The 24786-nt window shown below is 41.1% G+C and overlaps 1 protein-coding gene across 2 annotated transcripts in view; it reads right to left on the bottom strand.

Moving 5' to 3' along the window:
• Positions 1-24786, bottom strand: part of LOC138284474 (protein phosphatase 1 regulatory subunit 12A-like) — a 409508-nt gene that overhangs the window by 70139 nt on the left and 314583 nt on the right. For both annotated transcript variants that reach the window (XM_069223275.1, XM_069223274.1), the window contains exon 14: positions 9267-9359. In XM_069223275.1, coding sequence (XP_069079376.1) covers positions 9267-9359 — 93 coding nt within the window. The remainder of the gene's footprint in view (positions 1-9266; positions 9360-24786) is intronic.

Raw genomic sequence — 24786 nt, 5'->3', positions numbered from 1 at the left:
TCAGGATCCTAATATCCAGAGAATACAAGGATGTGTCTGCTGGTGTTTAAGGATTAGAGAAAGAAAGTGGGTAAGGAGACTTAATGTGGAAATCTGAAACCATCTTAGAAGAAAAGTGGGGTGCGTCCTCATAACTACTCTATTACTGTGGAATACTGTGTATGGTTTAGTGGTGCTAGAGCCTGAACCTCACTAACTCTACATGCAGAAGTAAATGTAACTATAAAAGCTGCTTTCCATGTAAGATGTTGTAAAGTGGCTTTGTCTATGGACTCAGAAGGGGGATCCATTAATTTAGAGAGAACAATGTTAAGTTCCCAAAGAGAAGAAATTGACTTAACTGGTGGAAACTTTCTTAATACCTCTAGAATATCTTTAATCACAGGTGTTTTTTTTTTTTTAAAGGTTTATGATGGAGACTTCCTAAAGGCAGTTATAGCTGCAAGGTGAACTTTAGTAAAAGAAAACGGTAAACTAGACATTGCTAGGTGAAGAAGACATGGTATCCGTACATCTTCTTGACAGGAGGAAGGACTGTGCTGTTCTGGATGCACCAAATGCAAAATCTCTTCCACTTGAAGGTGTAAGATTTTTTTGTGGAAAGACACTTGGCCTCTTTCAGAATGTTCATGCACCTTTGTGGAAGGTTGCAGTGTAGAATCTAGCTCCCAAATGTGCACAGCAGGCCCTGTATGCAAGGCAGTCTCTTGTGCGGTTGCTCTAAAAGGAGAAGAAGGTCCGTGAACCACCACTGACGAGGCCATTCGGGTTCAATCATCCTCATCCTGGTTTAATTTGGCCAGAACTGTTGGAATGAGGGAAACTGGTAGAAGTGCTTAAAGAAAATTTGACCAAAACTGTTCGAATGATTGGAATTAGTGGAAATGAGTAAAGAAATTTCTTTGACCACTATCAAAAGAGCATTCCCCTACGTTCCTAGTTGGAAATATCTGAAAGCTTTGTCTTGACATTTTTTGTTTTGTTTGATGTCGGCAAATAAATCTAGTTGAGGATAACACCAATTGGGGGAAATTTCTTCTACAAGTTTGTCGTTTAGAATTTAGTAATGGTTTGACTGAGGGTGTCCGCTTCCATGTTTTGAGCACTGGGAGATGGACAGCTGTAACTGTCAAGTTCTTACCAGAAGCTATTTCCATTTGGCTTGTGATTCTAGGGCTAGAGATCTCGAATGAGGTCCTCCCAGAGAAGTTGTTTTGATTGCCAGAAGAAAATATTTCAAAGCCAGATTAACTGCTCTCAATTTTAGGAGGTTGATTTGGCAGGCCTCTTTGTGTGACCATAGCCCCTAGGTCCCTAATGACCCAAGTGTGCTTCCCATCCTTGTAGGGATGCATCAGAAAATCTATCTGAGCTGAGAGATGCTGATGGAATGAGGTCCTTTTCATCAGATTTGCCAATTTGGTCCACCATGGGAGTGACTGGAGGATGGCTGATTGTGTTAGAATCAGTTTCTTCTCATGGCTGTTTAAGAACTGGTTCCACTGGTCTTCCAAATATTGCTGTAAAGGTCTCATGTGGAGTCTGCCATGAGGAATTAGAAAACTCCAAGAGGCCATCGATCCCAAACGAGATTAAATCTGCTGAGCTGTTGTGTGAGGGATTTGCAATAGAACATGACTCTTCAGTTGGACTGATAACAGTATCTCCTCCAAAGAATATGCTTTTAAGGACTGCATATCTGTCATAGCTTCCAGATAATTTATGTTTTGAACCGGGGAGCCTGTTGATGTTTGGAGGTTTACGTGAAGACCTACCTTGGTGAGAGTGCAGAAACATGTTTGAAAATGGCACAGCGTTTCTTCTAAGGATACTCTGCTTATGAGCCAGTCATCTCAATAGGGTAAGACAAATATATTTTGTTTTCACAGATGTGTTGTGATGACAGTCATAAATTTTCGCAAATATTCGGGGACCTGACTTCAGTCCAAATGGGAGGACATTGTACTGAAACTGCCTGGAGTCTACAGTGAACCTTAAAAACTTTCAATGCTTTGCTATGATTGGAATTTGGAAGTAGGTGTCTTAAAGATCTATTGCGCACATTCTGTCCCCTTGATGTAGATGAAGTAAGATCCAATGTAATGCAAGCATTCTGAATTTTTCAATTCTTATGTACGTGTTTAGTACCCTGAGGTAAAAAATGGGTCTGAATTTCTGTTTTAGTACTTTATTTTGAGCCAAAAAGTACCAAGAGTAAACTCCCAGTGGATTTTCATATGAAGGTACCTCTTCCACTCAGGGGTGTGAAATTTGATAAAATATGTACTTGTCAATGGGACAGGTTGCTTCATAAATCTATTTGTTCTGTAAAAAAAAAAAAAATAATTGTACATTTGGTAGTATGTAGTTCGAAGACAAATGATGGCATCAAAATCATTATATAAGAGCTCAGATAACAGCCTTTCCAATTATGCTCAGTCTAATACAATAGTAGGGATTGAATACTAGCAACTTCCTTATTTCGCCAACTTTCTGCAGCTCTACTTACTAGGGCTTGAGGTAGCAAGAAGCAATAGTTCCAGTAATGGAATACCCTTTAGAGTCTGTGCAAACCTGCTAAATTGCATGTTTTAAGGGTTTTTACCAGCTCTTCTCTAATACTTTCCCATACTGAGAAATGTTGGAAATTTAATCCTGACAAGACTCAAAAGTAAAACTTCCTCCAGGGTTGGAAACAAATTGTGGTTGGAGGGAAAGTGAACTTGTAAATGCTCAACAGATTTTATCATGAGCAAATCTAAACCTACATCTTTGCTCGTGTTAAAATACAGTTCAGATATATTTTCTAGGAGTGTGATTTTCTAGTCTACTTCTGTAAATTCTTGGAAATTCATGAAATACGTAAATCTGCAGTAATCCAAAGGCACATTCTATGGTGCACTTTTGTGACTTTAAGAATTGAGCCCCTATTAGGTCTGGTGCGAACCAAGATCTTTTGATTTTATTACAGTTCTGTCGCCCGCTCACACTATTGATCTATCAGTTGGCTTCACAGTGAATAATCACAATCTACTCTTTCACAAGGAGCGTATCGGCACACAAAGTAGTTTTGTTCAGTGCTGCGAGCTACAATGGCAATGTGTACTTTTTGATACCAAAATATTTTTGCAAATTGCCAATGTTTTGTTACAATTGTGAGCTTCCAGCAACTCCCACAACAATAAAGATTTACAGAAGCTATGTCAAAACAAGATATGGATTCACAAAACCAAAATATTGACCACCAATGTCAGACCTATTGGTTTTGCCAATGCTTGTTTATTTTCATGTTTCCCGTAGTCTCATTGAAACTGGTTACACTAACTTTCCATTATGAATATTGTTTGGAAATACTTGCATCCATCAACACACTTTACCAAAAGATGCTTTAAAGAAATGGCACCTACATTTTCACAGTAGTTTAGCAAAACGTTTTTTCCACAGTTGCACTTTTTTGTGAACATTTTATTTTGAAAGCAAAAAATCATCCGTTTTGTTTACAAGCTTCTGTAAATATTTGCAATTAATCAGAGAGCTCTCTGGGAGTATACATAGCATCATATTGTTAAACTTTGAAAACGTGTATACACATGTTTTTTTACTGGGACCTCTGTCAGTAGTGCTGTCCGAGCTTACAAATTTTTTTTTTACATTAATGAACAATACATACAATTTGGAACAGCAGTAACGTAGGGACACAACTATTACCTCAACTGCAGTACCCTGTTCCATATTGTGGTACTGTAAATTGGCAGTCAAAGGGCAAAGTAAAGTTGAAAACCTCTTGTCCTTGACTTCAAACAATATGTCTGCAGTAAAGTTTTCACCTCCTTCTGTGATAGATCTTGTTGGTATGACAATGTTTTGATTGGAGGAGGGGATTGGAAACATTGAGAATAAACGATCGGAACAATATTTAGATCCCCTCAATCTGTAGTTAGCAGCCACTATGAAAAGTGTGCTACAATACTTCCTCCACCTGAGTGACTAACAGATCAGGGAGAAGACGCAACTCATTTTTTTGAAGGTGTTTTTCCTGCGGGAGCGCGACCAGGGGTAGGTTATTGCACCCGCCGCCAGGATTTGCCAATATATTTTGGGAGCCTGGCCAACGGCCCGCGTGATCCCATGAAGCCCTGTCTCAATTTGGGAGGGGTGCCGAATAGGAACGGAAACCCGGGTCATAGTGGACTCGCGTAAGTGACTGACGATACTTTTTTGACTGTCAGCTATGGTGTGCAAGAGGCAATTTAGTTTATAGTTGGAGAAGTTTTTTACACTAGGTCCTGAAGAAGCGTCATTGGATCCTTATGGACCATGGAGACGCAAAACATGTCGACCCTATTCTGAGAGGAGTCTTGTAGTTCTTGACCTCCTCGCTGTTAGATATATTGTTAGAGAGTGGTTGAGCATCATCTCTATTTCACTCTCCTGATAACTGTTTTAACTTTGGTCATCACCCCACACAGACAAATAAAGATAGTACTTAGTGAGGGTCCTGAGCCAATTTGAGCCTTTTTTCTTTGTACTCTCCCCCCTCTTCCTCTCCCTACTCATTTGCGGGATAGTGTGGCATCATCGAGAAAAGATCTCCGGCAAAGAGCCCCCCGATGGGTGGTGCCGTCAGACATTGCAGCGCCGGTCTGACGAGGAGCTCGTCCGATGATGAAGCATGACACCCAACTGGGTGTGTGAGGACTCTTGCTCCTATTAAATAGGATCCCCTAGTACTCACCCTGTTTCTTCTTTTCCTTTAGGAACGGTGTATTACATTATTAAGTAAGGTGTTTTTCCTGCTGCAGATTGATGATGCTGGCCTCCTCTTCCTATAGAGTATCTGCATTCATGGTATACCTGTTTCTGCTGATGGTACAATCAGTGAGGGGTCTGAACCCTAAGGGTATAGTAGCGCCTGCCCTAAAGCTTGCATCTCTGTCCATTTCAGTCTTCCACCGTGACTTTTTATCATCTGCTTGAGATCTGAACAGCATGTTTCCTGAAAATGGCAGGTTCAGCATTCTAGACAGCACTTCTGTTTTTAGATATGTTAGTCTAAGCCATGAGTATCTCCTAGCACAAATACCATGGCAATAACCATGGGTGGATAAATCTGAAATGTCAGCAGCTGAACCAATGATATGATTTCATACCAGTTAATCCCTTGTTAATGACCTCCTGAAATATTGCATGTCTTCCTTCGGGAGTTTATCTGTAAATGTTTGCAAGGAGTTCCAAAGAGATCTATTATATCTCCCTAAAAGGGTATTGGCACTTGCTGCTTTTATCATAGAAGCAGAGGTGCCACACATTTTCGTTCCCAGAGACTCTATTCTTTTCCTTTCCTCATGTGGCAGTAAGGGTGAAGCTGGTGCCACTATGTGTGCCTTTCTTGATGCAGTCACAGTTACAGAATAAGGTATTTGATCTGCCCTGAGAAAGAAGGGATCTTGATCAGGAGGCTTGTACTTTTTCAAGGGCCTAGATAGAGACATTTTTATGGATGCTGGTGTCAGGAACAACTGCACTGCAACTTCAAGAAGACCAAGGACCAGAGGAAGGAGAGGTTTTGATGATGTTCTTTGATGCCTAGGGTCTCAAAGATGACGGATGTAGATGCAGTGTAGCTGGCATAGCAATGTTCAGTTTTGTTGCATCCCTTACAAGTATCTCATTAAAAGCTGTCACATTGTCAATTGGTGACACCCTTGGCGGAGGTGAGCTAGAAAAAGTCAGGGAGTAATCTCCAATGGAAGATCTTGAGGTCATAGTCCATGAAGGGGAAAGAGGATTGTGTTCTGAATCAAGATAGTGACCTTCTGTGATGGCTTGTACTGGATCTTCTTGATCTAGAGTAGGATAACTGTTGTCTTTATCTTGATCTTCTTGGAGATATATGTCTGGATCTAGAGTGATGAAAATGAGTCAAAAGTGGACTGTCCTGTGGGCTTGTGAGGACAGAAGAAGAGGCCGGAAGTATTCCAGGTGATAGCCTAGGTGATGCTACTGAACGTGGAGAAATATTAGGTTGGGTGGCTCTTTGTGAAGCTGTACTAGAATTTCTGTATATCCAGCATGTGACGTGATGGGGAATGCATTTGAGAAAATAAGAACCTTAAGTGACAGGTCTCTCTGTTTGAAATCCTTTGACCATCTAGAAGATTGATGTATAGATGGTGGCAAAGATTTTGCTATAGATGTCACTTTTGAAAGCTGTGATGACTTTGATGTTGAAGTTGGAGGTATTGGAATTGATGAAAGTGTTTCCAGCAACAATTGAGTTGTCAATGACGTCAACTGATGTGGCCTTGCCGTTGACTGAGTTGGTGTTGGAGTAGATGGCTCCAACTTGACATTGACGGTGGTAGACAAGTCTCAACAGAAGTTGTATCGACACCAAATGAGTTGGTCTTACAGTTGATGGAGGTGTTCTTGATGGTGATCATCAAGGTTCTTTCACCGTCAAGTGTCTTGGCATTACACCTGATAATGGCGACCTAGTAGGTATATGCGTGGTCTTCAAAGCTATGCTCCTCAATGACATGCTTCTTGGCAATGACTGGGAGTGATGTCTCTCCTCTGGTGTCTCTTCTCCCAAGATCTGCCTCCAGGGAACTCCAAAGAGGGAAGAAGCAGTTCTAACAGAGGAATGACCATCTCCATTGCTTCTAGAAGATCTGGCAGCATGTTCTTCCTTCCTTTGCTGCAATCCATGTAATCTGATGTTCTGTCTATCCTTCAAAGTTCTTCTGGAGAAGGACTGACAATTAGTACAGAATTCAGGAATGTGATCTTCTGGAAGGCACATGATACAGACCATGTGGTGGTCTGACTGTGCCTTATGGTTCACTCAGGAAGGACTCTTCACAAAGAGTGAAGACATTTTTGACAGAAATGATTTGACGCAAAAAGGTGTCAAGCTGTCTCAAATGCCAAAAGATGCTGAGTGAAAACTCTGGATATAAGGTTAGGAAAGATTCCCCAAAGATTTTTGCCAAAAAGGCAGAGCTCAGTGTCTCAGGATCCTGTTTCCAAGAGCTGGGAAGATGAACTGACCTGTCACCTGTGAGGCACGATGGGATACAGGGGTTATGGTGAGGTTCTTACAGGCACAGTGCCAGTTTTATATTCTATTGTTAGCCTACTGGCTAACAATGTGTCAAATTTCCTTTCTTTTCCATTTTAAAAAAGTTTGTGAAAGATTTTAATTTGTCACTTTTTTATAATGTTGCATTACTATACTATACGACTGGCTTCTTTTTAAAATGAAACGATGAAGAAATCTCTCCATTTTTAACCTTCTTTGGACTGCAAAAATGTAGAAAGCACCATGGTACAAATGCTTGTTTTGTCCATATAAATATATTTTTTAAGTGCTCTGGGATCCCCCCACACGTGGGACAGACTATTCAGTGCTTATGACTACTGATAAGGATCCCCTGGAAGAGAAGCACTGTGTCGTTAAGGCCAGTATGCATTTGGCACAGGGTAGCCAATTTCTCAAGTTCCACCTACTTGAGCTCTAAATTTGACATACACCAGCGATCTCACACAATGTGTTCCTCTTCTAAAATCTTTCTCCTACTTCCTCAGATTAACACGGCATGAGGTAGGTAGGAGAGGGGTTTCTCCTTTTTTGCCTTCAGGAGCTTAAACTACCTACCACTTCCTCTGCATCGATAACCCTATCATGCTTTTTCATGAAAGTCTGAACTTTTTTCAGCCACGAGTTTCTTTGGCTGTGAGTTATATGTTCTTTTCTATCCAGGACATACTTAATGTACTGTATATCTATGTATTCTAAAAATTCATATCATTATCATATCATTATCATCATATTGTCTGTTTTGGGATTGACAGCTTGGCTCTCTAAACAGACCTATTGCAATATACATACAGTGAGCTTTAGGTTCTATCCTTTTAACCACTGACTTTTCTTAACCAGCCTCTTTCAAAGAATGGCTTGAGACTTCATGCACTAATCTCATGAGGAACTATTTAACATCACACTACCTTTCCCATTGTTGACCCTTTACAGCCAAAGCATGGGCAAATACACACTTGTGCATGCCTTACATTTATTAAAACTTTAAACCCAGGTGTACTGGCTTTGCTAATGAGTTTTGTTTTTAATTTAAGTTACTTCTAGCCTACTTTTTAAATATTAAATCCTTAACTCAATTAATGTAACTTACCTTAGAAGATGTAATTTCAAGTGATAGCTGATGTAGTGGAGTATATCCGGATATGCAGGTGGGTGTAATGTCCACAGATAGTCATAATGGTGGCATCGGAGACCACATAACACCTGGATATGCTTTTTTTTTATGGCTGCCTGATATGAGGAAGCTCTTTATAATTAAAGTGAACCCTTCAATGTATTTCATTACTTGCTATAAAGAAAGTATGAAATGCAACAACAATGCCAATGTCTTTCAGTCAAAATGTATATTTTCTTGTTTAAAAATACTTATTCCAGGAAAGATAATGAGTATCTAAAAATTATTTTACTTGTAACTGCCATAAGCAGAGAGTAAAGCACATCCCAAATTATGCATAGTTTTAAATGATATCTGGAGCTGTGTGAACAATCATAGTAAACAGTGGCTGAAATCGCCTCTGCCTCTATGACCAGTTTCCCCAGTCAGCATAATGAACAACGCAAGGAACTCAAACAATCCCTTTTTGTTCCTCTTCATCTCAGAATTAACCTCATCTGAGTTGTAAACCAGAAACACTTGTCTGATTATTCAAAATCGTAAAAAGAATGTGGGACCTTAAACTTATAAGGCTCACTTTAACAGCAGATGTACGTAAAGTATGAATAATGGTCTATCCTAATCACGTATTAAGGGCACCTCTTTACCAACGAACACTGGAACCAGTCTGATATTTTAGTGGTCAACAGGTCTAATATAGTCAGCCGGCTTAGGAAATAGACAACCTCTATGAACTTGGGACTTGCAGCTTCCGTGTTCAGAGGCTGTACACCGACACACATCACTGTGGTTTAAGATAAAAATACAATCCATCAAATAGATCAACAATTCAAGATAGTTCAAGCATTTCTTCAAACACTGACTAAGGGGCAGGGTTATAAGAGTGCCCTTTCCTACTCATTACAGGCTCACATCAAAGAAATGGAGTGCTGTGAATCACAAATGTAGAGAGGTCCAGTGGAGCCATCATACATAAACCTATCTGTGCTGACAGCTCACTCAAATGTCTACACACAATGTCTGGCTTACTCACTGTGATAGACTTCTCACCTGCGTCTCTCTTTGGTCTCTGGGTTGGTCAAAGTTGTTGGCTCAGCATTCTTTTGCTTATTATCTTCTGTGGACTGAAATCGCCCAGTCACACTACAGAGAGACAAGACTACAATGAGAACCAGCATAAGCCAAAGACAGAGGAAGTACACGATAGGGGGCAACTGAGATTGAAAGTGAGAACCCGAAGGTAACAAACACGAGAAGACTGTAGGGAACAATGGTAAGGAGTCACAGGGAACAAAGTGGGAATGTAGCAAGGAAAAAACCTGAAGATTATCATGGAATTAAGATGGAAACAAATAATAAAGCTGAGAAGCAACAGAGATCAAAAGTGAGAAGACGCAAGAAATACGTGGGAGAAGAAGTGGCAACCAAAGCTAATCAGCAGCAGGAAACAATCCAGAGACGCTGAGAAGGCAGCACAAAAATAAGAAACAACATGAGAGGCAGTATAAAAAAACTGAGAAAATCAGGAAATAAAAGGGAGAAGGAACATATACAGCAATAAAGTAAGGTGAAAAAAGGCAGCAAATAAAAGTATGAAGCTACGTGAAAAGCAAGGCAAATTGTTTGTTCCAGACAACACAAGGAAAGGTTCGGGTTAAAACAACACTCAAATGTTCCCTGTCACCAGATAGATGTAACAGTACTTTCATGCTTATAACATCTACAATGGTTGATCAGCAGGAAAGACGAGCAGAGAACGAATATAAGGAATAGAATCATAATTTTCAATATCCAAGAAAGGTTATCTGCAACTCATGGCAAGTAGTGTTTGGATCATGATAAATTACTGCAGATTCATATTTTCAGAGCCGAAAAATAGTATATTGTCCGGAATCTGTGATAACAGAATTTCATCAATAATGACATTTACAGTGCTTCCTTATGCTGGTCCATGATAGCAGCATCTCATTAGTATAACAACCTTCCAGTTTCCATGTCAGAGGGGAGGACACATTTGAAACACCAACAAACTGAACTTCTCTCACCTACAATGGGAAGATATTAGTTAACCAGCAGAACTCTATTTCTTTTATTTTAACATCCTCTAATGCTTCTTTATTTATCTGCACCAAACGTTGTAGGGGATAAGATACTAATACCAGACACTCGAGTCAAAAGATGAGAGGGTGTACTTCTGCCTGGTCAACAAAATGTCATGAGGTGGGGGCAGGGCTAGGGAGACACTGGTGGGTTTCTCAATTGGTATGCCTGGCAGCCTCGATGGTGACGCCATCAAACATTTTTACAGGAAATATCTTGGTTTGGACTCATCCTGGTCACTAAGGTGAAATACAGTTCCCATCCTTACTCTGTATTTTAGCCTGATGTGAGGTGGACTGGGAGTGGTGTAGCATCATAGAGAATCTCACTTCTTAAGTGTCTATTCAATAGCTGAAATACTTCCACTGGAGGAATGTATTACACACTTCAGAAGCAAAGCAGGTAATACCAAAAATAGGTGCGACATTCTTAATTTACTGTATCCTCGGTAAAATGACAATGTTGCCCTATGTTGTCCAGCAGAAGAATAAGGCTTGCATGAAGGTATACGGTTGAGATAGTGGCATCTTCTTCCTTCTCCAACAAAAATGAGGGCATTGAGACACAGTAGGTTTTGATGCCAATGTTGCTCTTCATGTTGACTGACACAAACAGCCCTTGGACACCAATGTTCTCTCTTTGTCCTTCTTACTACCATGTAGCTTCTCTTGGCATATTCTGCAACCTTCAATATTATGGAGGTCCAGAGGATAAACCACCCCATCATTTTGTCAGAACTTTTTACCAAAAAAAAGGAATTGCATTGGTCAAAGAAAGCTGACACTGTTACTGGGGAACAGACAAAGGGAGACTCACTCTGAAATAAAAAGGTGAAACTAAAAATAATGACAAATTATGAAATCAGTGGTAGTGCCTGAAAATGTTGAGTGAAGCCAAAAGGTAAAGAAATATTTTTAGATGAAGATAAACCCAAACAAGTAGAGCTGCGTTCAGAAATCATAGTTTTATGGAGAGCTTTACAGAAAAGGGGAGTGTCTGAAATTTTAAATCAGAAGGGTCAACTGGTGTCATGTAAAGTACAATTCCTGTTGGCATTCCAGCGGCTGGGAGAAGGGGTGGTCGAATTAGGTTTGACAGCATGATGCCTTGTGCTTTTTTTTTTTTTTATATAATTTTAATCATCTTGGGCTAGCACTGATATCATCCACTATTGACAGCACTCACGTGGCTAACCTTGCTGCCATTCAAGACTTAATAGCAATATGGGCATCCTTGTGACTTTGCCTCTGTTATTGTAAATAGTAAACACATAGCATTGCTAATTTACCCTCACTTGAGGACGCCATATTTGTACGATTATGTGTATACCTATTGAATTAGGCTATTATGAAATAATGGATTTCCACTGCCAATAATGATTTAAAAGGCAACATGGACAAGCTCTGAGACTCCTTGTACCTTCTGTGTGGCAGCAATACATTTTGTGTTATACTATTATGATTTTCATGTCATTGGGAGGTCCGTACTAACCTATGACCATGTACTACCCTCCCTCTTTGTTTCGAGTCAATTGAGCTTACAGTGACACTTGTACGTGCCACTAAGACACATATTTCTCTATGTAAGTGTTGGATTCACTGTTTTTTTCCCCTCAATACACCTTCAATAGCATATATCTAACCTTAGTTTAATTACTTCTCTCATAGGCACAGAGTTAATGATTTGCCCTTCCATAAATGACCCGTCACTTGCTGTTTCAATCATTCCTATCATACAGTGTATAACTAAAGAGCAGATCGTAACACTCCCCCACCCCCAAAGCTTAATTCCCTTAACTAACAGGGGTAAGGAATAGACCTTTAGTGTCAATGATCCTTTTTTTTGCATGTGTGTTTAATTTGTGCATGTATTTGTGCCCACTCTTTCACGTGTGTCGAATGGTGTGATTTTCGGTGTCACGTGCTTTTGCACCAAGACATTTTTTGTCTCTGCATGTTATTAAGAGAGCTACGAGGGCCTCCATCCTCTGTTTAATACTTGTATTAAAGTATTTCTATGCACATAGTGCTTATACCTTTACGTACAAGTTAAGCAGATCCAGGCAGGATTTCACCTGGGTGGTTGTTTTCTAATTTTGGTCAATTGGCCAGTCCACTAGGGGACCTTGACCCTGACAAATGCCTCAGACAGTTAGGTTAGCATAGGGGCAGAAACATGTTGGCCTACAAAGACGGTTTGAGTCATCACTCTCAGTAACTATCTCAGTAATGTTTTTAGATATACCTGTGGTCACCATAATAAAGGCGAAAGGCCTGGGTACCCTAAGGAATTTTTAGTTTGTTCTAGATCCATTTATTTGTCCAGTAAAACTTTATATAAGAACTCTCTCCTTTATTTCTATCCATCAGGAGGATGAGTCCGCCCTGGGAGGGGTTGCAGAGGGTGAAGTGTGTCTGAGGCTTCTTCTCCCAAAACGAATGACTTTCTCATGTGACCCGACAGGATTATTAGGTTACTCAAACATGGTTGAGACTTGTACCTCTCAATAGGTGATAAAGACTTCCAATTTTGCAGCAAGCAACCGTACCTTTTTGTGTTCACATAATTAATCCTGGGAGGACATACGGTGGCCGCCTACCTGCCCCTCTCCTTTGGGTGTTTGCAAATAGTACCAACAGGAATTGTTAGAGTTTTACTTTCTGTTGTAGGAGAAGGATCAAAACAGGTTTTCTTTTTTGTTTCTCAACCAAATGCTTTTCATGGAGGCAAAATACAACTCGAAATGAAAAGAAACACTAAAATGTTTTCTCCACATATTTGTTTCCAAAAAAACAAAACTATATTTTTTCCAAAAATTTTATAAGATACTACCCTTGAGCAACGATATTCTGCCGTTTATTAATATCAAACAAAATCCCATGACACAGTGAGTTTCTAGGAGTGATCTAAGCTGGAAGGACAGGTTTATTAATTGCCATGCTAGTTAGCACAGATTTACTTTATTCATAAATGATTAGAGCAAAAGAAACAGGTTCACATGACTTAAAACAAAGTATATATTAAGGAGGGAGAATGGAAGCTGTGAACGTTTCAGGTTACTGATAGAATGAGATGCCAAAACCAGGTGCTAATATTCAAAATATATATAATATTGCCTCTGTGAAAGTGCACATAGTAAATCAAGTCCCAGCTTTGCCTGCAAGTGGGATGTTACTCAGGAACGCAGGAGTGGGTCCCTTTTTCCAAGTGGGATGTGAGGTAGACACAGAGTGCAGCCTGAGTTTGGAATTGGCATTGCAAACAAGAATACATTTGACAATTCAGCTGCCAGTGTCCGCTTTGGAAATGGGTTTCCCTAAGGGGGGCCATCCAAAATCAACAAAGAGCTGCGTGCTTTTTCTAAGTGATTTCGTACAATCAATTTTGTATAGAAGGTCTTTTGACATTTAGGGTTTGTAAGGCCTTTTTCACAGCAGATTGAGGCAATGCGGAACAACTTGGAAAACCAGTAGTTTGATAGACATGGAACGCAGAGATGATCGTAGGCAGAAAGCGAGGATGTATTCTAAAGGCAACCCAATCTTTGTGTTTCTCTAATGTTAGGGCGTGCTCTATAAATAGAAGCAACTGCAATGGGAAAGGCCACCTACCATGAAAGAAAGCGCAGTAGCCAATAGTGTAACTGCTCAGAAGGCGGCCACACGAGCACCATGAACAACATCTCAGGAAGGGACTGGTGATATCCTAGGAGGAATCACTCTTGTAAGCCTTTCTATAAAGACTTTAACAACAGAGATCTTGAAGAGTGACTAGCTTTTGCCAATTCGTAAGTAAGCTCCTACAGCAGCTAGATGTATCCCAATGGAAGAGTAGGCTTAGCCTGCCTTTTGTAGGTGTAAAGGCTCCTTGCAGAGAACGGTACAGAAGTGGACAAATCTCTTCCATTGGCCCTAGCAAGCCATTGTAGAGAACGTTTGAGCTTCCTTACGAATTTGCATGCACTCTTCTGGAAACTCAAGATACTTCAATTGTAAGCCTTGAGGTGCAAATCGTAAGATCGAGTGCCCTGATACTAGGATATCGTGGCTGATCCGGATGCTGTCAGAAGAGTAGCAGTGGTGGAAAAGCATATGCAAACAGCCCTGGCCAGTCTAACCATTAAGCATTGCCCATGCACTGTGGATACTGAGAGCTCTCTCGCATAGAGACCAGGAGACTGCCAAGGTCTCTCAGCATTGCCATAAGTTTGCCTCCTGGTACCCACAATCACAATTCATTGCCAATGTAGTACTGATAAATCAGTCAGGGATATTTGTGTACCCTTGGCCGCCACTGGCACTCATTTTGTACATAGTGATGAAAATGCAGCAAGCATTAATTAGGCTCACCTGAAACCACCAACCTGGGCAAGGCCTCTTCAATACTACACTTTGCATGAGAATGATGTCCTACCGAGTTGCGATTTTAAAGTATTCTGACTTGTATGGATTGAGAAGTTGGACATACCCTTAGGAGCAAACGTCCCATCTTTCCTGTGGCTGAGTAAGTACAGGGAATAAACTCTTTATCCTCGCTAGTATAGTGGGAGAGGTTTGAATGCTCCCTTTAGAAGCAATGCACACCAACATCAGAAAACTATTGTGAATGAAGAGTACAAAGTTTCAGATAAAATGGGTGGAATCAGTAAATGTCACGCATGACTACATGAGAACTTTACCCATTCCACACAGCCTGCTTCTGGTTAGCAAGGCCCATTTAAACTCCCTGGCAAGGGCCCACCCCTCGCTGTATGTTTCGTTTTCGGTGTCTGCATCTCTCTTTTCCCCAATTAGGCAGAACTTCATTTTTTCGAGCTTGCAGCCAGCGCCAATGACTCCAGTTGGTCCCGAACTCCCCAGTTCACATCTGTCTTCGCAGGTTGACAGGACAAGTGTGCGAGAAGCACTGGTGATGCAGATTTGACGCCACCCGGGAGAAGATGAAGATGAGCTAAAAGAGGACAGATCGAACACTCAGGAGAGAGGGGTTGTGGGACAGGCTATAGAAGTGCAAGAGTGGCTTGAAATCTGACAGAAGGGTACTTGGATGCTCGGAAAATGTTTGGGGATGGGGTCTTGCGGAAGGGAGGTGTTTAAGAGAGACTGGGGTAGCAAAAGCTATTGGGGGACATGGAATGAGAGTGGTTTGAGATCTGGCTGAGCGGGGCTTTTGGGATCAGAGAAAGGCTAGGGATGGGGGCTATCAGAAGGGAGGTGGTGAGAGGGTGTGGTCAGGTGTTGGAGTGAAAAGGCATGAGGGAAACTGTGATTAGAAAGTCTTAAGAGTAGAGAAAATGGGACAAGCGTGGCGGAGTTGACACTGTTTGAGGCAAAGCATGGGTAATGGACACACCAAGGCAACTTTCCCCTAATAGTATTGTGAGGGCGTGGCTTAAGAGTTGCGCGTGCCGCCAAGACTGTGGTGGACTGGTTTGAGATTCTCTGCAGGCGAGTTTGTTTTGGGACAGGTAGAGTCATCTTGCTTTTGGTCAGGGAGGCAAGGCTAGGCTGCAGCCCCCTTCTGTTCGATATTCATAGTGGGAATTAAAGAGGAGGGAGCAGAAGCTCGGAGAAGAGCAGCTGGTGTGGAGAGTGTGACCTATAGCCAAGAAAGCCATTTTGACTGGTCCCCTTGTTTCTGAGGCTCAGCCCAGACGGGGTGGGGTGGTAGTTGTCTAAGGTATAGGGTGCATTCCTAGCACTTACTAACACTGGACATTTCGCATGTTATTGTGACGCTATTTCAATCCACATCCTATAATTGCAGTGAGTCAGTGCACTTCCTGCACCTTCAGGCCATTTGTTCGTATCTTGGTTATTTAATATTTTTCTGTAGTGCTCATGCACATAGAAGGCACTCGTGCATTTTATAAATGATACTAGAGAGTGTACAATTCAGTTATAAATGGCCTGCCAGAAACTGAAACATTACAGAGCTGAATCTGATTGTATTGCTGAGCACACCCTACTTTTCTGCCTTTTGTTTCAAGTAGGGGCTTTGTGCATTTATTCAGTCCTGCAAACATTACCACAGAAAGTGCATCTACTATCTCCTGCTGCAGAACAAGTTACATTCTACAATGCACCCTCAGGCTATGGGGAGGCAAAGGTTGCAGACCTGCTGCTGGTCCACCCATCAGAACTTACTGTTGCAACTAAGAACGAATTTTAAAGGTTTCATTCTCTGTAACAAGCATTTCGGTTTAGTGTTGGTTTCAAAACAGCTGATGCTTCCACGAGGTCTTCGTGAATTGTGCCTAATAATTCTGGTATGTCAATGCTGAAAATTCGGTTCCATAGCGACATGCTCTTAGAGCTACGTCCAAACCCGATGGTGGGAAAAAAGTGAGAATCTCTGGCCTGGTGTCTTGTGGCTTTGGGGAGAAACACAGCTCACAATGTCTGCATTCAACACTAGAAAAACATTTCACAAGATATGGACTCTACAGATGCACAAGTTGCAAACTAACTTTTTTACCAAATAGATATAAATGTTAATTAACGAGCGTGAAGAAAGAACACTATTCATTACCACCGTAACGCTGATGAACTGCAATTCTATCATCTATGACTGAGGTGAGAAAAAAATGATGTACAATTTTTTAGGGAGAGTCACAGAGATAGTCAATGACAGGTCTTACTCGCTTTGGCTGGATGTAAAAGAAAGATGACCTGCCTTGTTGAGGGTCGACAGAAAGAATACTACAAAAAACACCTGTCTATCAGTGAGAAGTGGAAACTAAAGTAGAGCAGAACAGGATTGCAGAGGAAAAATACCTGGGATAACCTAAGAAGACCTAGGTCTTCCAAGCATAACTGCAGACTAAGGAAGCACAAATTCGCAGGTAACTGGAAAGGACACAAGGCAGAAAGTGTATCAGAATCTACAACAGATAACACACTAGTAACACCCAAGAGCATTTTTGAAACAGGTTCAGACACTCACAGCAGAAATGCTTGGCAACAACGATTAAAATTTTAAATTTATATGGCTAGTGAACACACTGAACCTGTCTTTTGAAAGACTCATTTATTCCTGCGAGTTCAATGGACCCTCGTGTTATGGAGGGAACCTGAGTGACATTCTACAATGCATCAGGAAAAGAAAAGTGCGGATTAAAAAAACTGAGGATTGCAAGAAGACACAGGAGAGTTGTAATGCAGCTGGATATATCATTGGTCATGGAAGCGATCCAGGGGTATTGGAGATGGACTGTGCAGAAGAAATAGCAGGTATAAGAAGGACAAAGGGATGCAGCACGGCGAGAAGTCAAAACAAGAGAACATGTTGCTGCAGAATATTGGAACGAGCAAGGGTGTATTTAGGACTGCCTTGCAACAGAAGCCCAAACAAGAGAATGTGGAACAGCAACAAGGTGGAACCATTAAGGGAAAGAACACACAAATTGTAGAGTGCCGAAAACCAGCATGGCTAGAACATATGTGCGTCCCAGCCTGGTGTGCAGCTGTACAGGTGCTATAGCAAAATAAAAATAATTAAGGTTTTAAGTTACATATAGTGTTAGGACTGACAGTCAGAAAATCACAGTGAACAATTGCGCAAACAAAAGTGATTTGCTTTTCGGTGATGTGGTAGTCATTTACAGTGAGAACCACAGAGAGGTAACATGGAGGGGAAAAACGGGCGCTGATAAGTTTTTAATAAATTATGGTGCCACCAGCAGACAGGGTCACTGTTACATTGGCTAAATCAAAGCCATCCTACCAACCACATGAGAGAAATGCCAAATGCTCTGGAAAATCTGAAGGCTTGAAAGACAATTACGGGTGGGGCTCAACCGGGTCCAGGCAGGCACAGTGTCTCAGAACTGCAACAAAACTCCACGTTCCTGGGATTTCAAGTGCAGAAAGGGACGTGAACGAGCATCCTTTTGACCGTTGGGTAAGCGATGTATTGTTCCTGCACCCGAGGACCTACGGAAGCACTGCCACCTCCTCCCAAAACCAGGGTCTTTCAAAGATGGTAGCACAGGAGGCACGAGAAGTGAGAGGGTATGCCTGCAGTGGACTAATTGAGAGGAGGGCCATTTCGATGCCCAACATGGAGAACGGGGCTCTACTGATTAACTGCTAAACTCAATGGTTTGATCAGGACTGCTGCCCGGGCATTTGAAGCCTGCAGTAGGGGGACTAGGAGTCTCGGATTTTCCGGGACAGTCAAATTTTTTTATCACTTGTCCCTGTAACAATCTCTAAATACAGCACATATCCCAGTTTTCATACAGGGTCGACTTAAGCAGAGGGAAGCACGTTTTCATGTGTTGCAATGCAGAAAAAGTTAGTAGCACAACAAAAACCAATTAAGATTCTTTCAAACGTTGCATTTCATTCCCTTTCCGTCACTTTGTCCATGTTGTTCAGCGCTGTCAGTCAAGTCGATCTATGCTCCTCGATACAAAATTGCCATTCAACCTTTATGTTTGTAGAATGTCCTTATCAGGCGTGGTCCGACCTTAAAGTGGGGAATGGCCCCCTCACCTTTTTGCAAACATGAAGAGTGTTTTCCAGGCTGAGCAAAGGTTAGCCTGATTGACGCTTCATGTTCAGATCAGGCAACCAGGCACTGTTTAAGCGCTACATTCACAGCCGCCTGGCTGCCAGAGCTGAAGTGTGCTGGCCAGAAGATTTCACAGCCTCGTGGGTGTGACCTCCTTAGCTGGGATCAGCACTTAAAGGTCACCCCACCATGATAAAGGGGCACGCCACTGTTGGACTCCGACCACAAGTGCTTCAATTTAAGCGCTGAAGTGTCCAAAGCCGAGTGTTCATCAGTGACTCTCATCACAGAGTGGTGTGGGGGTCAGCAGTCTCATTGACCCCATCCCACTCCGTGACAAGTAAGGGACTGCTGCTTAGTCTCATTTGCTGACCCATAACAAGGTTAGCCAATGGGAGGAGCTGGAAGTCTTAATCTTCCAGGAACCTCAAAGGCTTCACTCCCGCCACCCAAGATGACCGCTGTGACCCAGTAAATATTTTTTTTTTTGGTTTGGTGCATGTGTGTACATCTGAATGTTGTTGTATTACTTTATGCATGCTGTGAATGGGTGAGTGAATGTACATGTAGATAGGTGTGTGTGAGTATGTATGTGTGTGCCTCGCTCATCCTCCCCTGCTCTAATAACCGGCTGTCTGGTTTTTGGGTTTCAAAATCTGGTCCCCCTAGCCTACAGCTAATCCAGCACTATAGTGCTGAGGTGGAGATGACTGCTATGCGACTGATATCCCAGGTGCTCCTCGGGTGGTCCTGTGGCCCTACTCTTAAATGTCAGGTGGCCAAGCCCTTGTTATACAGTGGAAGATTACCATGGAGACTACATCCCAGCATGCTACCTAGGACAAAAACGGCCAAACACAAGAGGGGAGGCAGAGACTTTCTCTAACATCTGTTACAACTAGGGAAAAAGAGAAATTGCCAGTGGCACGGGAGCAGGTGGGAGTACATCACACACAGAAATCTTAAACCTTACAGCACTAAGCGGACTACAGCGACCCACCAATGACATTAAGGAGAAGATAACAGTCAGAAATGCCACTAAGGCAACATTTGATCAATGGGTGGTTAAAACATAGGGTACCTCACAGGAGAATCTGGCAAAAATTCTACAACTGGAGGCCATTGAAGGCTTTAAGAAGAGTGCTATGCCAGTCCTGATTAATACTTAAGAGGCTTGTGCCACAACCGCTACAATTCGCTTGTTGAGGGTGCGGAAGAAGCTAGAGGAGAGGAGTCTCTGGCTACTTTAATCCGGAGTATCGTAAGTACAGATTTATACCTGCTGACACCCCATGAGTATTTGTACCAAATGCATATAAACTCCCTACAACAGGATCCACAGGCAAAAGGAAGCTGGATGCTCTGTGATTTTAGAACTGAGTAGTGCCCAATTAAGGGAAACTATTCTGAGGGAGGTATCCAACAGCTGAACTGTGATTATGGTTGGTACGTAAATTTGAATTTTCATGGACTACAGCAGATTGACACAAACGAGGCGTCAGAAGCTTCATGCAATTTAGACAGTCCTGCGCAAGCTGAGGCTGAAAGCATTGTTGTGGCACCTTGCCAGGCTTGGGATGACTCGGGACGGATCATGTCATGTCTTCATAAAGGTGGAAGCAACAGAATGCTCTGGAGGCAAGGAAAAAATACCATAGGCAGCCATAGCATGATTTGTCTTTGTCGAAGACAGTGGCTCTGCCAGGAGGATACCTATGTAGCTGGACATTCAATTTTAGTGGCTAGAAGAGGTATTGGGGAAGGAAGTCTTAACACAATGCCAGCACGTTTCAAGTGTCGGTATCCGATTACCTATTGTGACCACAATTTAGGTAAAAAATGGCTTCAGTAAATAGTTAAATAGTAATGCGTATGGCAAACCCTGTGATTTTGCAAATCTGAGGCTTTGTGACTGCAAAGAACAAATTGCTTACTTTCATTAATGCTTTCTGGTAGATACTGCAGACTCCTCACCTTATTCCACAAGTGTCAGACTGGATCCGGAAACGTTTCAGCAATAATGTTCCATGCCGGTAGGCACCATGCAAAAATCGTTTTACTAAAGGAGTGAGGAGCAGAAATGCATTTAAGTGTCACTCACTGACATCAGTTGCCTGCTAGGCCGTACACACCACCAAACACCTAGCCCAACAGTAAATTGACTTCAGCCAGTGTGCATATTTCGACCCTTAGGATTTTTTTTTTTTTAGGTCAGAAAGACTTTAGTTCACAGAACAGGGAGCATGGAAGGGCTGGTGAGGAATTTGCAGTTAGAGAGCATCTACCAGAAAAAGGGATACAAAAGTTAATTAGCTTATTTTTCAGACAGATACTTCTAACTGCAGAGTCCTCACCTTTTAAATAAATACCGAAGCAGTTTTTCCCAGCGGTGGGTCCGTGAACTGCCTCAAGCCAAAAAGTCCTGCAGGACCGAGCGGGTAAAATTCCCATCTTGACGGATATGGCTTTCCAGTCAATAGTGCAGCATGAAGGTATGGAGTGACACCCATGTAGCACCCAAGCATATATCCAGAACAGGCAATCTGTGTGCCAACGCAATGGCAGGAGCACTGGTTCTGGTGGAACGAGGGCATGAATTGTAGCATGCATACTCTTACGTTTAACTCTGATCACCATTTTTCCTTTACCTTTTTTTTTTTTTTCAAAATTATTTTTTTTTAGCACAATTCTTTATTCAAATTTTCAAAAAAATATACCAACATTGAAAACTTATCACAGCTCAATCCAAAATTAAAGGAAATGTTATATCAATAACCAGAATTAATATTCAAATGAGAATGTGGTTAAGGTGACATAGAAATAGAGGTAAAAGAGAAGACAAGGAATCAAAGCTTAATTTATAATCACTGTTTCAAAATAGTAATATAATGAATGATATAGTAAAAAATAAGAAATATTTTTAGGATTTTTTTTAAATGAAAGATACACATTAAAAATTAAAGATTATGAACATTATAAACATCAAGAAGATGATATCTAATCATAGTCCTAATGAACTTAGACAAGGACCACATGTATAGTTGAACTGGATCAGGTTAGCATTCAATTTATAAAGCATTTCATAAAAATTAGCCACATCAAACATATCAAGCCATGACTGAAAAATTGGAATAACATTAGATCTCCAAAAAGGTAAGATATTAATTTTAGCCAAACTAAGAGCAGTAGAAAGCCTTTTAAAAGTATGAGTGGATATAGGTGATAAATCTGTGATATCATGTAAAAGTGATATACGGTTTGATAAAGAAATATTAACATCAGAGTGTGTATTCATGTAATTTATGATCTGACACCAGAATGGTCTAATCCTGGGAAATTCTCACAATAAAAGAACAATATCAAAAATTGGAGTGTCACAACAGCACCACTGAGAGTCAAGACTTAGTTTTGCAGAATGTAGTTTAGATTTGGATCAACACGAGTTGTATTTTAAAGAAATTTAACTTAACACGCAAGTCCCTTAGACCTTTGTTATAACTGATAAGGATATTATCCAGTTTTTCACTTTCAGATTCCACATTCAGACAGGTAGACCACCAAGATCATAGATTATTAGACGTTTCCGTAGAAAATGAAAATTGAATAAGAATGGAGTGAAGATTGTGCCCCTAACATGTTTCCATGTATGAATATAATGTGCTATTGGAGAATGGGATATTATGTCAGGATTGTATACTTTGCTGAGGGTAAGTGCTAGTTTAAGTTGGATGTAATTATTAAGAAGCGTTAGAGGTAAGTCAAATTCCTCTTATAAGCTAGGAAATGATTTAACAAAGTGATCTGGCACAAATATATCTGATAACTTAAGTATTGTATGTTTAATCCATAACTGCCAATTAAATTCTGATCCTTCATAAAGGATGTCAGCATTATTCCATAATGGACTAATGGAGCTTTGTAGTGGAGACACGGACAAGCATCAGTGATTTTATGTGCTTTTTGCCATGCTAATTGTTAGGAATGAATAATAGGACTGGTGGAATTCGTTAATTTCAATCTTTTAGTGCACTAAATTGCCAGTTTGAAGTCAGAACGAAGGAGGGATCCAAAGAGGTGTGTTTCTGTGGGTGGGTAGCATATATGGAAAAAGTCACTTAACCAGTGTACATCTGTTCGTGGCATTTAGGCCCGTATTTATACTTTTTTTAGCGCCGCATTTGCGCCGCTTTTTGACGGCTAACGGCGCAAACCTACAAAATACAATGGTATTTTGCAAGTTTGCGCCGTTTTTGCGTCAAAAAACGACGCAAATGCGGCGCTAAAAAAAGTATAAATACGGGCCTTAGTGCTGCAGATTCACATGCTGTGGATATATCGCCATCTAGTGTGGGCCCGGAGTGTTACAAGTTGTTTTTCTTCAAAGAAGTCTTTTTTTCGAGTCACGGGATCTTGGTGATAGTGCGCATGGGCATCGACTCCTTTGTTAGATTGTTTTCCCACAGGAGGGTGAAGTAAGGAGTAAAGAATTGTATATGTACAAATATATATATATATATATATATATATAAATATATATATATATATATATATATAAAGTAAAGATGTCCGTGCAATGTATAATGAAAATGTCACTTACCCAGTGTACATCTGTTCGTGGCATTAGTCGCTGCAGATTCACATGTTTGGCACAGTCCGCTGCCTGGTGTTGGGCTCGGAGTATTACAAGTTGTTTTCCTTCGAAGAAGTCTTTTTGGTCACGGGACCGAAGGACTCCTCCCTCCTCGGCTCCATTGCGCATGGGCGTCGACTCCATCTTAGATTGTTTTCCCCGCAGAGTGTGAGGATGGAGTTGTTTGGTATAAATAGTGCCCATGCAATGGAGTGAATATGTATGTACGTTAAGAGTTTCTAATAATTATTTACAAATGTTCAGATGTTTAAGATTTATGATCTACTTCTAAACGGCTACAGGCTTCCCGGGGAGGTGGGAGGGTACATGTGAATCTGCAGCGACTAATGCCACGAACAGATGTACACTGGGTAAGTGACATTTTCAGTTCGATGGCATATGTTGCTGCAGATACACATGTTTGGCATAGACTATAAAGCAGTTACCTCCCCTAAAAGCGGTGGTTTAGCCTGTAGGAGTTGAAGTAGTTTGGAATAATGTTCTTAGTACAGCTTGGCCCACTGTAGCTTGTTGTGCATTTAGTACGTCTACACAGTAGTGTTTAGTAAACGTATGAGGCGTAGACCAGGTTGCAGCCTTACATATTTCGCTCATAGGAATGTTTCCTAGAAAGGCCATTGTAGCACCTTTCTTTCTGGTTGAGTGTGCCTTTGGTGTAATAGGCAATTCTCTTTTGGCTTTAAGATAGCATGTTTGAATGCATCTGACTATCCATCTAGCAATGCCTTGTTTAGAGATTGGATTTCCTATGTGTGGTTTTTGAAAAGCTATGAACAGTTGTTTTGTTTTCCTGATTAGCTTTGTTCTGTCAATGTAATACATTAGTGCTCTTTTGATGTCTAATGTATGTAGTGCCCTTTCAGCCACAGAATTTGGTTGTGGGAAGAACACTGGCAATTCTACTGTTTGATTTAAATGGAATGGTGAGATTACTTTTGGCAGAAATTTTGGATTTGTTCTTAGAACTATTTTATTGTTGTGTATTTGAATAAATGGTTCTTGTATGGTAAATGCCTGTATTTCACTTACTCTTCTGAGGGATGTGATTGCAATGAGAAATGCGACCTTCCACGTTAGATATTGCATTTCACAGGAATGCATGGGTTCGAAAGGTGGACCCATGAGTCTTGTTAAGACGATGTTAAGATTCCATGAAGGAACTGGTGGTGTTCTTGGTGGTATAATTCTTTTTAGCCCTTCCATGAATGCTTTAATAACTGGTATTCTAAATAGAGACGATGAATGAGTAGTTTGTAGGTAAGCAGATATTGCTGCGAGGTGTATTTTTATAGATGAAAAAGC

This window comes from Pleurodeles waltl, chromosome 3_1 (genome assembly GCF_031143425.1).
Source record: "Pleurodeles waltl isolate 20211129_DDA chromosome 3_1, aPleWal1.hap1.20221129, whole genome shotgun sequence".
Classification (NCBI taxonomy): Eukaryota; Metazoa; Chordata; class Amphibia; order Caudata; family Salamandridae; genus Pleurodeles; species Pleurodeles waltl.
The sequence above is the reverse complement of the archived record's forward strand: the minus strand, read 5'-3'. Positions and strand labels throughout refer to the sequence as shown.